The sequence below is a fragment of the Erpetoichthys calabaricus genome, chromosome 14 (assembly GCF_900747795.2).
Source record: "Erpetoichthys calabaricus chromosome 14, fErpCal1.3, whole genome shotgun sequence".
NCBI lineage: Eukaryota > Metazoa > Chordata > Cladistia > Polypteriformes > Polypteridae > Erpetoichthys > Erpetoichthys calabaricus.
Window position 1 is genome coordinate 9269092 of NC_041407.2, and position 14998 is coordinate 9284089.

General features: G+C 43.8%; 1 protein-coding gene across 14 annotated transcripts in view; it reads right to left on the reverse strand.

Moving 5' to 3' along the window:
- The window catches only part of cacna1g (calcium channel, voltage-dependent, T type, alpha 1G subunit), a 453630-nt gene that overhangs the window by 184420 nt on the left and 254212 nt on the right, over positions 1-14998 (reverse strand). For all 14 annotated transcript variants that reach the window (XM_051936495.1, XM_051936491.1, XM_051936490.1 and 11 more), the window contains exons 9-10: positions 4496-5294; positions 1929-2296 (exon numbers count right to left, since the gene is read on the reverse strand). In XM_051936495.1, coding sequence (XP_051792455.1) covers positions 1929-2296; positions 4496-5294 — 1167 coding nt within the window. The remainder of the gene's footprint in view (positions 1-1928; positions 2297-4495; positions 5295-14998) is intronic.

Consider the following 14998-nt stretch of genomic DNA (forward strand, 5'->3'; position numbering starts at 1 on the left):
TATGTTAGTAGAAACATATAAATACCAAAATGTCAACTTAAATACAGTCGGAAAGAAAGGTATGCCGAGGGTCCACTGGTAGACTGATGCAGATTTAGTGCTTGTCCTTTGTGACATCAATGCACAGCCTGACGCCACAATGGGGACAGTAGAAGTGTGTCTTGTCATATTTATTCTCTTGCTTGCTCAAGAGACAGTAGAACGTCAGTTCCTGATCAGCATAGTCGACACACCCCTTCTGCTACTGTAGACTACCGCAGTGCAAGGCTTAGTGACTTCCACGTTTCACTTTACACGAACGACATTTGCAACATTGTGAATGGTACTTAGGGGTCTATCATCCTTCATATCCTTCTACTTGACTGCAGCCATTTTGCAGCTACATGCACCACAGTGAACCTTCAGGCAACTGAATTCACCAGATGTATCAGAGTGGTTTGGTTACACAGTGCCGTATGCATCAGTTTCACTATCCGTGTCAACGTCTGATGATCCATTCACACAGTCATCACTATCGCTCGACTCAACTAATGGTTCAGTTTGTTCTAAAACTGGCTTTACAGCTTCTCCTTTACATGCCATTGGGTGTTTTAGTTGAAGGCTCCACCCCACTAATAAATATTAATAAGCTATCCTAGAGTGGCAAAATGCATACAAATATTCTTGATTTTTTTGCGGCATGATGTTATTTCATCCAATAGATGGCAGCAGAATTCTGTCCCAAATGTTATTCTGGCTTAACATGGTAAAGCAGATCATTAAATGTCACCCCAAGACTAACTGTAACTGCACAGAATTCCAAACTTGAGTCAAGCTCGGGGTAAAGTCAAGGCGGTTAAAAAAGCAGGTGGGCTTGCACAGGATGAAACTCAGCTGAACCGCTAGCTCCATTCGTTTTCCTCGGTCTGTGTGCCACTTTATTCAGTTTAGTGCCCGACAGGGTGAATTACCATTTCCGGTCTCTGCCGCTCATACTATACTTATTGTACGTGTGCTGTCTGCCTTAATGATGCTCTGTTCTGATGCTGAGTGTTGAAAAAGGTGACAAACCATCTGTCTGAGTCTCAACCCCACTGAAAACAATTATAGGTAGGAAGAGACACTCAAAGTTTAAAGAAAGTTTGATTAAATAAGGCAGTCAGACCAGAAGAACAGGTGAGTGAGGATCAGGAGAAAGAACGGAGTCAAAAGCAAATAAACCAGGAGTCAAAAAGAGCGCTGCCAAAATCAAACCAAAAATCAACATTAGGGGATAGAGCTAAATTCAAGAACCACTAATCTAAAATAGTAAGAGCAGAAAAGCAGGTACGCTTGTCTAATCTCGGCTACACTAGGGCTGCTCGTGTGCCCTCTAAACAGTCGCCCAGTCCTGGTGCATCTAGGGATACATCGTCATGGCCAAAACAAAAATGGAGTAATTTCCACTTTTGAACTGAAGCTCACAAAAACTAATGACAGGAATCAACACAAAGGTCATTTTTTAAGATCACAAGAAACTGAAAAAAAAAATGAACAAAAAACGCCAGTCATAACACAGACTGGAGATAAGCACTCATGTGCATAAACAAGTGTGGTATTTATTACACACAGCGCCATGCCGTTCCTGTTCTCAAGTAAAGTAGACAAGAAGGCAAAGAAACACCATCATTACAGCAGTTTATATATACAGCAAACAACATTACTTTGCATCTCATTGATGTAAAATTGATTGTTCAAGAGGAAATGCAATTTATACGTATTATGAACAGTAAAGAAGGCCTGTATCATGTGACGCTTGTCCCCAAAAACATCTAGTGCTCATGTCATAAAAATGTGACTCCTATGTTCTAGTTGTGTGACTATGGAAGCTGGATTAAACAAAAGGGTACGGAACAAAGAAATACTGCGAGAATATTCGTATTGTCTAAAAATAAAACGGACGCTCCTACCTGTTCATGGTACTCGATCCCCATGCTGAGTGTGTTGATCAGGATTGCAATCATGATCCCTCGCCCGAAGTACTTGCTGTCCACAATTTTACGGAAGGTTTCGCACACAAGCTTCAGAAACTGAATGATTTTGTTAGCACGAGGACCCATCGCAGCTCCACCTTTCTGTGAATCACGACTGTCGCTGTAGTGGGCATCTCGGGTGAACTCGTAGATGCCCTCGCTGTCCGAGTCCGCGGTTTCGTTGTCGGTTCCCTCTGAGTCGTTGTTCAGAGACTTAATACAGTGTGGGCAGCTCTCAGGGTCACAGGTCAGGTTGTCCACATTGGTCAGGTTGCTGGTTAGTTTACAAGTGCCTTTGCAGGGACCTGAGGAAGAAGAAGAAGATTTGGTGAGCTGAGGTCATATAGGAAACAGGGCAACCTTTCAAGGTGTGTACCATCCCATAGTATCTTGCAGTTTACGTAAAGAAATGTAGGCTGGCAAACTGAGTCCCTCAAAATGATACCGTTAGCTGAGGCATACAGTGGATTGAGGGAATCATCAGACCCCTTTACTTTCTGCACTTTATTGTATTGTACATTTAAATTTGTAGATGTTGCCCACCAACTTACATTCGATAACCCATTATGGTAAAGTGAGAACATGGGTTCAGAAAGGTTTGCAAATTTAATAAAAATCAAAAGCTAAAGTCGCTTATTTTCTGTATATCGGTATGCCGACCCTTTACTGTGGTACTCCAAACTGTGCTCAGGTGCCTTCTTGTTTGATTTCATTCTCCTTGAGATGTTTCTAAAACTTGATTGAAGCCTACCTGTGGCAAACTGACTTGACCGGACATCATTCAGAAAGGCACACGTGTACCTGTGTGTGGGAGGTCCACAATTTATATCGCATGTTGGCGCCAAAAAATCAAGCCATGAAGTCCAAAGAACTCTCTGTAGACCTCCACCATCAAATCGTGGTGAGACACAGAGCACTGCAAGGGATCAAACCATTTCTAAAGCTTTGAGTGTTCTTTGGGGGCACAGTTACCTTATTAATTCCATCCATCCATACATTATCCAACCCGCTATATCCTAACTACAGGGTCATGGGACCTTATTAATTATGAAATAGAAAAAGTTTAAAACCACTAGGATTCTTCCCAGAGTTGGTCATCCAGCCAAACTGTGTAACCAGTCAAGAAGGGCCTTGGTCATGGAGGTGACCCAGGAAACAATACCTACACTAACAGAACTTCAGAACTCCTTTGCTAAGAGGTGAGAACCTGTTGAAAGGACAACCATCTCTGCAGCACTCCATCTATCAGGCGTTTATAGTAGAGAGGCTAGATGGAAGCCACTCCAATTAAAAGAATGTTGCAGACTACTTGGACTCTGAGAATATGAGGAAAAAGATTAACTGGTCTTATGAGATAAAAATTGAACTCTTTGGTCAGAACTACGTCTGGGGAAGACCAGGCACTGCTCATCACCAACCCTACGGTGCAGTATGGTGGTGGCAGCATCACGCTATGGGTGTGCAGTGATAATGTGAAAGGTCAGTACTGAGGGAAGGATGACTGCAGCCAAATACAGAGAGGTCCTTAAAGAAGACCTGCTCCAGAGTGAGGCAATGGTTAACCTTTCAGCATGACAATGACCTTAAGCACAAAGCCAAGACAATGCTAGTGTGGCTTCAGGACACGTCTTCTTGATTAGGCCCAGCCAATGCCCAGACTTAAACCTCAGAGAACATGTGTGGAGAGACCTGAAGATGGCAGTTCACAGACACTTCCCATCCAGTCTAATGGAGCTGGAGAGGATCTGCCAGGAAGAATGGGCTAAACTGCCCAAATCCAGGTGTGGAAGAGACTTTCCAAGAAGACCTGAAGCTGGAATTGCTGCCAAAGGGGCTTCTACAAAGTACATGAATTAAGGGTCTGAATTCTTCTACAACAAAGTGAAAACATGTTTTCAAAAAGATTTTCAAATCTCTCCTTCATAGAAGAAGAATACATCTACGAAGGAGAACTTTCAGTTCTTGATGTTTGATACATTTAATAACCTTTCTGCAAACATGTCTTCAGTGTATCATTATGGGTTATTGAGGGTAGGCTGGCAGGAAAAAATGGCAAATGTTTCTATTTAAAATGAATTCTATACAACACAATAAAGTGTGCAGACAGTGAAGGGGTCTGAATTCTGTCTAAACCCGTTGCACACGTGTATGCTGGTCATTAATGCGGACTTATCATTCTGTTAGCTTCTCTGTGTGGCCCAGTGACTATAAGCCCCATGGCTGCAGTTCAATCTTCCCCGCTTCACTCATTTTGTAACCCTGAGCCAATCATATAATCTGCCTTTGCTGCACTTGTAAGGAACAATCCAAATGTACCGCCACTCGGCACTTGGCTTGTGGTGGTGTTCAACACTGAAAGGCGCTATATGACTCAAAGGCTATCTGTGTCTGCAGAGGGCCATGAGAGGTTCGACTGCTTGGTGAGATGTTTATCTTGTTTTCAGACGCATTGGCATTTCATGCAGTAAACAAGCCTCAAACGGTGGGTTGCTATGGAAACTGACCTGCGCTCTGTGTTTCCAGAAGCCTGTGCATGGTGCTGAAGGGTCTGGGTGGGATGTTCAGGTTGGTTAAAGTGCCACCGCAGCCACTGTTGCCAGGATCCACTGGCATTTTCTCCTTCTGGCTTTCCTGGACACAGGTTGGGTGCACAGTAGGGTAATTTTTGCCCCCCAGGCTGCTCAGTGGTGGTGCAGTGCTTTTCTTCTTGCTCTCAGGTGAAGGGGCACAGTGGATTGGCTCAAAGTGGCAGTCGGCATGATAGACACTGTGCACCGATTCTGTGTTGCCCAGGGGAGGTGGCAGGAGGTTGATATTGGAGCCAGATGAAGGTGGCAGCATGAGACGACCAGAGGTATTGTGGACCGAGCCTGTCTCCGGGTCACCAAGCTCTGGGCTGGAGCGTGGCGCCCGCAGGCTGCCATTTCCCATGTGGTAGTGGTGGTGATGGTGGTGATGGTGATGGATGAGGTGGTGAACAGAGGCCCTCTGATGTTTCTTCCTTCTTCTCTTGTGAGCTGGCCGCTCAGCAGCTGAGCCTAGCCCCACCTGGATGCCCGCTTTGGTGGCCGCCATCCTGTACACCTGGGCCAGCTGTCTTTTCGCTTTGCGCACCACGTGCACCAGGTACTTGAGCAGCTCATCATAGCAGCTTCCGGGCTCAGAAAAGCTGGCCAGTGTGCTGGCGTTCGACATGAAGCGCACACGCTGCTCCTTCATCAGCTGGCTCTCTCGCTGCTTGGTCTCCGAAAACTGGGTTGCTATGACAACTAGGCAGAGGTTGATCATGAAGAAGGAGCCCACCTAGACGAGGAGACAAGGAAGATAAGCCATTGTCAACACTGGAAACACGGCTTCACCACCAAACTTGCTGTACATCTAACACAGGAATAAATCAAGAAGCTGCCTTGAATGCTGTGCCACACACTCCCATTGTCACTGCCACCATTTACACAATATGCAGCTTATATTAGATGACGGGCATTCTATGGACCACCAACAAAAAGCAAAAAACAGCCAAGGTTCCAGTGGGGAGTGACACAAGGCAGCACCCATCTGTCCTTTTAATCTTTGAACCCAGGATTTTCAATCTAGGGTGACAGAGCCAAAGTCTGTCCCTGTTATTGAAGGGTGGGAGCGTCATCAGGACTTAGGGTGCAGTCAAGCACACACACACACACATACGTACACACGTACACACTCACACTCTGAGACTCATACAAGGTCAAACTAGAAACACCAAACTCCTGTTTTAGGAAGCAGAGGCCCAGCAGAAATTCACATTAACACAGAGAGAACAAGCAAACTGCACACTGAAGACACCTCTGTGGGGAACTGAACAAGACCACTATGGTGTAATATCCATCCATCCATCCATTTTCCAACCCGCTGAATCCAAACACAGGGTCACGGGGGTCTGCTGGAGCCAATCCCAGCCAACACAGGGCACAAGGCAGGAACTAATCCCGGGCAGGGTGCCAACCCACCGCAGATGGTGTAATATATTCTATCATATTATTCTTGAATCTGTTTAATGTATATCAGGATTGTAGGGGCTAAAGCCTGTCCTGGAAGCAGCCCTGGATGACTGCCGCTTCACTATGCAGGCCTTTCTCACACAAACAGACACCCAGTTCACCGGAGCACCCAGAAGAAAACCCCAATATGGGACCCAGGTCCAGTACACTGGTTATGTGATGCAGCAACAGCACTGATGGCTGAGGCAGTAAGACCATCTTACTGTATATAATATTAAGCTAAACAAAACACTTTTTCAAACCTGCTTAGAACATTAGCAAGATTTAGATGACAATAGGCCATTCAAGCCACTGCATGGTATCCAGAATATCACAAAATACTTCAAATGTGGCCTCATTAAGGCATTATAGAGTTTGAGCTCATTGTCCTTTGACTTATACTCTTGGTCATTTTTTTCTGTGCATTCACTGGAGGGCGTCTGTCACGATATGAGGATCACCATCCAGACTCTGTTAAAGCGCATGACATCCCATTTGAACTGTGACAGTATAAAACTGAGACTTTCCCAGGAAAGAGCATCTCGTTTCAGGGCATGACACAACTCCCTGTGACTGACCTGCTCAGACGAGCCCCTTCAGCTACCGAACCTAGTTGGCAAACATGGCACTTACGAAGCCTGATTTCTGGCCCAGACGGCACCCCAGCTTTTCTTGGGGACTCCAGTTGTTGTCCGTTTATCACAAGGGTTAGAATGTGGAATCAACATAAAGCCCTAAATCCTGTTCACAGAGTCCATACCGCATATGTTCGTACAGCTTGTATGTTTTGTACAATTGATGTTCCGTTGACCTGCACATAATCCTTTATGTTCACCTCTGGTGACTTGCACTAAACTATTCAGTGCTTTCACTGAGGGTGCAGGATGACCAAAGTAACTAGGCAGCAGCATGCAGCTGACAGCAGTTCATCAAGCACTTCTTCTGGGTCTTTAAACAGCAGAACATTAGAAAAATGTTGATGTCACCTGGCCATTCAGCTCAACAATCCTAGCCACCTAATATTGCCAAAATAACAATTGCATTTTGAAGGTCTCTAAAGCCCTACTGTCTACCACACTCCTTGGTCACTTATTCCATGTGTCTGTGGTTCTCTTTGTAAAGAAAAACATACCAGTGTTTGTGTGAAATTTACCCATAAGAAGTTTCCAACTGTGCCCCCATGTTCTTGTTGAACTGATTTTAAAGTCATCTTCTCGATCCGCTGGACTAATTCCTGTCATAAACACTTCAATCAGGTCTCCTCTTAATGCCCTTTGCTTAAACTGTAAAGGCTCAGCTCTTTTAATCTTCCCTCATAACTCAACCCCTGTAGCCCCTGAATCAGCCTAGTTGCTCTTTTCCAGACCTTCTCTTGTGCTGTTATGTCCTTTTTGTAGCCTGGAGACCAAAACTGCACCCAGTACTCCAGATGAGGCCTCACCAGTGTGTTATAAAGCTTGAGTGTAACCTCCTTGGACTTGTACTGAGCACGTCAAGGCGCTATATAACCTGACATTCTGTTAAGTCTTCTTAACATTTTCTGAACGCTGTCTGGAAGTTGATAGCTTAGAGTCCACTACAACTCCTAAGTCCTTTTCATGAGGTGTACTTTTGATTTTCAGAGCTCCCATTGTGTTTTTAAACCTCACAGTTTTACTTCTTATGTGTAATGTGACTCTGTGGCTAAGGGTGTGCTCCAGTTTCTGGTTCAAATCCCATTACTGCCAGAAGAGATGCCTTCAGAAAGGCCCCTAACCTGAAAATTGTTCCAGGGGTGCTCTGCAATGTCTGACCCTGTGCATACAAAAAGACAACTTCCTCTCAGGGATTTAAAAAGTATATCAAATCAAATAAAAAAATAAACTTTACATTTACTTAGTAAATCCAATTCAGGATTGTGGGGTAGACTAAATGATATCTTATTAACATATCATAACCTAAAATAACATTCTCAGACAGGCTCAATTGTATTCAAAGAATTTTCTCCGAAAAATGATACTTTTTTAATAAAGTTACTTACACCATTAAGTTTTTAGTGATTGGTAATAAAAATCAAATCTCATTTTGTCATGAAGACAGAAGATAAAGAAAATTTATGATATATTACGAGCCAATGGAGACCAATGAGGAAAATGTCAATGAGGTAAAAAAAAAAAAAAAGACATGATAAAGCCATGTCACGTTACACGACTTTTCCAGGGATTTTCAGCCATAGCTTTCATTTGCATAATTTTAGCGAGTCGGTGGCCATTGGTGGTGACTCATTCCAACCAGTCCACGACTTGCCCCTCAAACAGGTTTGATTTTGTCTTTAGTTATTGGGGTGCGCTCTGTGTGTGTGAGAGCTGACAACCAATGAGCGCTTACTGAGCTGCACAAGCCAACATCCTTTGGTGAATTTTCCGCAGGTTTCACTCCTTCTGCCCAAAGAAATCTCACTATGGTGTGCTGCACAAAAGTGGTACAATCCCACAGCGGAGCATCCATGTTCACTGGACCTTGGCTTCAACTAGACTAACGGCAGAGTGCTATGTGTTCAAATTACCCATGAGCCATCGGGAATGTGTTGTATTGCGTCAGCTTATATCTATTGTGGTTACCGTGTAATTTTTAATTTACTTTTTAAATTACCCTCATATTATATTATATCCTCTTTAATAAAATCCCTGTGTGCGTCCAGGTGTCCGTGTGTGTGAAGTGCGCATGCGCGGGGCACGGTGAGATGCGCGATATTACTGTCAGAGAAAGTTACAGGCGTTTTACGGAAATACAAACCAGTATTACTGCGAGAGGAAATTAAAGGTACACAATACAGTGACGCATATTACAGCCACATACAAGCCAGTATTACTGTCAGAGGAGATTAAAGGCATATTACCGATGCGCACGCCTGTATTACCACCAGAGAAAATTAAAGGTATATTACGGACGTACAAGCCAGCGGACGTACAAGACGGTATTACTGTCACAGAAAATTAAAGACACACAATACACGATGGCAGCCCACGAAGAATGGTCAGCTCAGCAAGTAAACATCAACAAAAGAAAGGCTGAAAGAAAGAAAAATACGACCAACAAAAAGAATGAGGTCATAGTCCCTTGCCATTTAATATAGACTGTTCCTACTAATGTTTATGCACTACTGTTCTAGCGCCTGTTATTGTAACGGGCTAAATGACTAGTTATATTATATTATCTTTTTTAATCCAAACTTTGCCCCCTGCTCGCTTTGCTCGCCCAAAATCACTAAGGAGATGCAGACGAATCAGCTGCTGGCTTGCTGCTCCTGCTGCCGAGCTGCGTGTTCATTTAAAAGCCTGTACAGCAGCTGTGCTTTTGCCTCACTGCCTTATCTTACGGGACGTCAAAGTGTCTTCTGAGAAGTTCACGTCTCGACCCAAGATTTCTTTATTATAATAGAGAGATGTGATCTGCTAGGAGTGGTGATAGCCACAGTCTACCTCAGAGCACTGGATGCAATGCAAGAAATGACTGTTTTGCAGGGTGTTAGATCACTGAAGAGCCCACCCATTCACGCACACACCTAACTAACGCAATACACACAAATCTTTGCTGCGATGGACTGGCCACCCTATCCATGGTTTGCTCCTGCCTTGCACCCTAAGCTGGCTGGGTTAAGGTTCCAGCACCCCACTGTGACCTTATTTAGGACTAAGCAGGTTAGAAAATGACTGAAAATCTTCAGGATGCAGAAAGAAAACACACGCAGGGAGCCGTGCACACCGTGTGGCCAGGCCCAGGATTAATCACAGGCACCTGAAACAGCGCGGCAGCGGCATCATTAAACACTGCACCGTCAGGCGGCCTGCATTCGATTTAATTTGATTCTAATGGTGTCAAGAAATGCATGCATGGAAGAGTACACATGAAATAATTCTTCTTCACTCAGCAGCTTAAAGGCCTCAGGTAGGAGATGGGTCAGCCAAATGATGGTACACTAACAAAAGTGACTTACACCAGGATGGCTTTTGCAGGTCCATCTAGAAAGGTGTTTCCACATGAGTGAGAAAAGCGTTGGGGCGTAGCTTCAAGAGAGGAGTCTCAGGCAGGCTTGATTTGGAAGTCTCTTTCAAAGTTCATCCTAACAACAGGCGCACACTGCAGGAGTTCAATGCTATGCAGTAAGCAGCCACCCCACCCATCCGGCTTGTTTCAAAAGTATGAACAACTTTGGGTTAGCTGGCGTGGACTTCCATGGTGCTTGCCAACCAGTCAGCCTCGGCTCCAGACCAAAATGGTAAGGGGGGGGTGTGTGTGTGAAATATTGGGGGGACATGATGTAATAAATTTCCAAAAATCCAACATGTAACAGGATACCCGATAGATTGGAGGCAGCTTGACATGATATTTGGGGGGGGGAGCGCTTTGCCTGTCTAAATCACTGCCTGCTGCCGGGCCTGAGTGCAGTGGCTTTGCCAGGCCTTTTTGCCCTCATTCTGGTGGTCCTGCTAATAGCTGCAGCTTTTCCATTGTAGGCTTTATGGCAAATGTGGATGCCTAGCAAGAACACATGCTTGAAAACAAGAGACCACAAAAGATGGCTCTAGTTGAGACCCTGGGGACAGCCTCCAGCCTGCTTACTGGCAGACTGAAAATGTTTGGAAAATTGCTGAAGGGCATTTCACAGTGGATAGCAATAATAAAGTAGCTGAAAAAAAAAATAATGTGGAAAATAACATGGCACTCCCCACTGCTTATTCTCCCTAAGTGCCATCTGGGTAAGAAAATGCAATGTACTTAGGTGGGGCTGTCAAGAGACTTCCTTTGGTGTGAAGAAGAAGTCCAAACTGGGCACAGTGGGCACTTCTGTCATGTCTTCATGCCAATAAAAATTCACATTGCACATGACTTCATGTACAGCAGGAGACGGACCTTCAAGAACATCTTAACGGACTTTAGCCTCATACTCACCTCCCTAACCTAACATGGCAACAACGACTTCACGCCTCAGATTACACAAGTGCCACTTATAGCTTCAATGCAGAGAAAAAGAAATGTCTTCCTGTAGTGATTTGCACAATTTAGTGATATTAAAATATAATCAGGCGTTATGTTATTAAGTGCCTTTTACATTGACCACCAAAAGAAGCCATTCAGCAAAAAAACACAGCTTTAGTTTGAGAGATTATTGGATGTGCCGACTCCCGAGAGGTTCTGCGCCATTCATTAAGGCTTCATTTTCCTTTCCCTGTGTGATAATGGATGACAGCCCTGAATTGGACTAAGAAGGTTTGATAATGTCATATTACAGTGCATTCAGCACATCTTCGGACCCTTCACTCGTATTACATGTTATGGTGTCGCATCCTTGTGCTAAAATCCTTTTATTTCTAATCAAGCAACACTCAAGGGTCCACAATGACAAAATGAAAGCAGTACCTTAGAGATCTGGGCTAATGTATTCAGGCGCATCCCATTCTATTGATCATCACCGAGATGTTTCTACACCTTGTTTGGAGTCCACCTGTGGTCAATTAAATTGACTGGACCTGATTAGGAAAGGCACACTGCTGTCTATAGAAAGTCTCACAGTTGACAAGAACCAAGCCATCTGGTCAAAGGAATTGCCTACAGAACTTAGAGACAGGATTGTGTTGAGGTACAAAAAAAAAAATGCCAAAGAGCACAGTGGCCTCCATAATTCTTACATGGAAGATGTCTGGAACAGCCAAGGTTCTTCCTAGAGCTGGACACATAGCCAAACTAAGCAATCACGGAAAAAGGGCCATATTAAGAGAGGTGACCAAGAACCCGATGGTCACTCTGGGGTTGAGCTCCAGAAAACCTCGGCGGAGATGAGAAAAACTTCCAGAAGGACAACCATCACTGCACCAAATGTGTGCCTGGTTAACTGAGGGAACTGTACTCATTTTCTTGTATTTGTGCAATTATTCTACTCTACTATGAGGTAGATTTATTTTTAATACTTTCATAATTGTTTGTAAATTGTCATGTAAGAATGAATTAATGAGTTAAAGAGAGAAAGAGAAAGCCATTGTGAACTCACCAAAGTTTTAGAAATGTTGCTTTGGTTGAGCATAATTTGTGGTAGGAGCATTCATCAATCTACTTGCAGTCAGTTTTATAAGAACATTCTATGAGCCATTGCCCTGGGAAAGGACAAGTTAACCCCTGAAACTGACCAGCTAGCCTGAGATGACATGGCAACAAGGTTAGCCTAGAGATGGAATGGGGTCATCCCGAAACAAGAACTGGCATGAAGTAGGGAGTCGGCATGTCCTATTGGACCTTGGGCAACTGGGTTGTGGCTGATTAGGATAGGAGAGTCGTTCTGCACCACGACGCCCCATATGGTCCATGATGTGTGGCAGCAAAATAAAGGACTGGCGCAACTGTGGTCTCTGTGCCTCTCTATCTATCTCTTCATCTGCCATTTTCCCATCCATGGAGGAAAAAGACCAAGTCTCTCCCTCGGTGGCCATATGTCTGCCTGACCTTATGCAGATGATGAACTGGCAAAAAAGAGAAATGAGTAAAAGTACAAGTTTATGTGCTGCTTGAAATTACACATCTAGGACTATCAGGCTGCATGGTGTGCATTGGCACATCCTTATGTTTATGGGACTAGTTTTTAATATTAACAAGGAAAAATCTCAGGCATGAATAAATGTGTAAGTTTTTCTCCTTTCTGTTCTGGTACTTTGTCTTGTTGCCTGAGGTCATCGATATAAAAGGTAGCGTAACATTTGAGGGTTACAGCATTTATTTGCGGTCATTTTGATGGGGTCTGCATAATAAAAAGAGTATAAAGTTGAGAACAGGGTCACCCTAGGATTGTACCACGAGAAAACATCTACTCGGCTCCGCACCGCTGCACTCTGCACCAAGAAAGACCTCGTCTCAGATGTTAGGCCTGGGGCACATGCAGAATTACAAATAAAGGTAGGCACAGTAATCACAATACACACCTGCTGCATGAACATTGTTACAGATAATGAATGTGAAGTCTCCTACAGCTGATGAGCGCAGGAATGGAAAGCCAGTTAAGAGGACTGCCAGAACCGGTCTGTTTCTTCTTTATGTTTGCCTCTGCTCTGAATGTGCTCAAGCAGCCTCGGCCATTCATGGTGAGATTTTATGAGGGCTTTACATAATCCAGCTGTGAACGCATGAGGCAGCATCGGGCTCAATTTGTCTTTGTTGAAAGACAACTTCTGGGTTGCTCTTTAATCAGCGACAATTTAGAACATTGAAGAAGGCAGCGCCAAAACAGAGACATCACTGACAGTCTCCCAAAGAGGGGAGGCTTTCTACCCCAACAGTAGCCACAGAGTGGGCCCGCATGATATTCTCAATGTAAGGCTGTTACTTAATGGTTTATATAACCTTTCATTAAAAATAAATCAGAAGATCTGAAGGGCCAGTATTGTGCTGTTAATTGCATTTCTAGCACTTGCAGAGGGTGCAGTGAAACCGCAGTGAGAAAAGCGCAGCGGGGCGGCAAATTTTGTTCACGTTATACTGATGCATTGTGCATTTTGTGAGTTCCCCTTTCATTAATATTGATGTATGAGACATCCGTACCCTGCTGTAACCTGAAAATGTCGCCCAGAATTCTACCAAAACTGTAAGATGCTTGGTGGGGGAGGTTAGAGTCGCCTCTGTACTTTTGAACTACACTGAAAAAAATTTGTGCAGTTCTGGCTGCAATAGAAGAAAAAAAAAACTTCATATGGAAAATGTTAATAGCTTTACTTTGCTATACTGTAATATTTCATTAGTGCTCACTAGATATGTCAGTGCGGTGTGGTGGTTACGGTTTTGGATTTCAAACCCTGAGGCTGTGGGTTCAAATCCCACTCCTGACACTGTGTGACCCTGAGCGAGTCACGTCACCTGCCTGTGCTTCAACTGGAAAAACAAAAGAAATGGAAACAATTGCATCTTAAATGTTGTAAACCTTAGGTAAAGACATCACTCAAATAATAACTAATAATAAAAGGTCTCTAAGAGAAAAAATTGTCAATGAGGATTTATTACAGAGAACTGGAGGAAATGATACATTAGAGATGGTCTTAAGAAAAAGAAGACTTGGCCGATCTGGTGAGCGAGAGTTACGCTATGTGTATCAGTCTGTCTGATGTCAGACATGTGAGCCTTGGGAGTGTCTGATGGCTTCTCACAAGGGGAAATAAAGGGGCACAGGAGGTAACTACTCTCCCGTTTCTGGCTTTAGAATGGTGGAACACCCACCGGAAGACATTGGATAACACCTCTGGGAGAACAGCCATGCTTCTCACTATTAACACTCAACAGATTAAACAGGCGAGAATCCCATAAACCTCTGTGCAATTTGGTACAGAGAGAACATGAATCTCCAGTAGTCATTCATTCTGATTGTAGTGGATAAAGCCAACTGAGTTATAGTCTGCAGTGTACAATGCACTGCCCATGGCATGTAGCTACGCCTCTCAAATTGTAATGGTGTTACATGATTTGGATTCTGGTGTCAGCCCATGTGGGTACCATAAGTGCTGGACAGAAGCCATTGGATGGAGTTACAGGTGGCCTTTCCTAAAATGCACTTTCCTTCATCTTAACCAATTCTTGATCAAGTCTACATAATGTTATATGGCACAAAGTGTCTCCTCTTCCGATTTTAACTTTATCTTTACTGCCATTTGAATATCTGTGAATTTAAATGGTCAGTAACCTGGTACCTCAATTGTGAATTTGGGGCACTGCCGGAAGCCACAAATCTCTTGATGTGATGACTTTACAGTAGATAACATTTTATGTGTCTCACAAGCTTAAACTTCAACCAACCGGCATGACAACTTTGAATTCAAGGGCAATCAGTTAAAAATGAGGGAACAAAAATGAGTGCACCTAGTCCTCCTTCGCCAGATAAGCCACAATGACAATTCATCAAATCGTACTTCCATCTTTTCATTGAAGTTTATGAATCCTTAGCCAGCTGGAATAAAGGAGCTGTCCAAGGTGCCAACA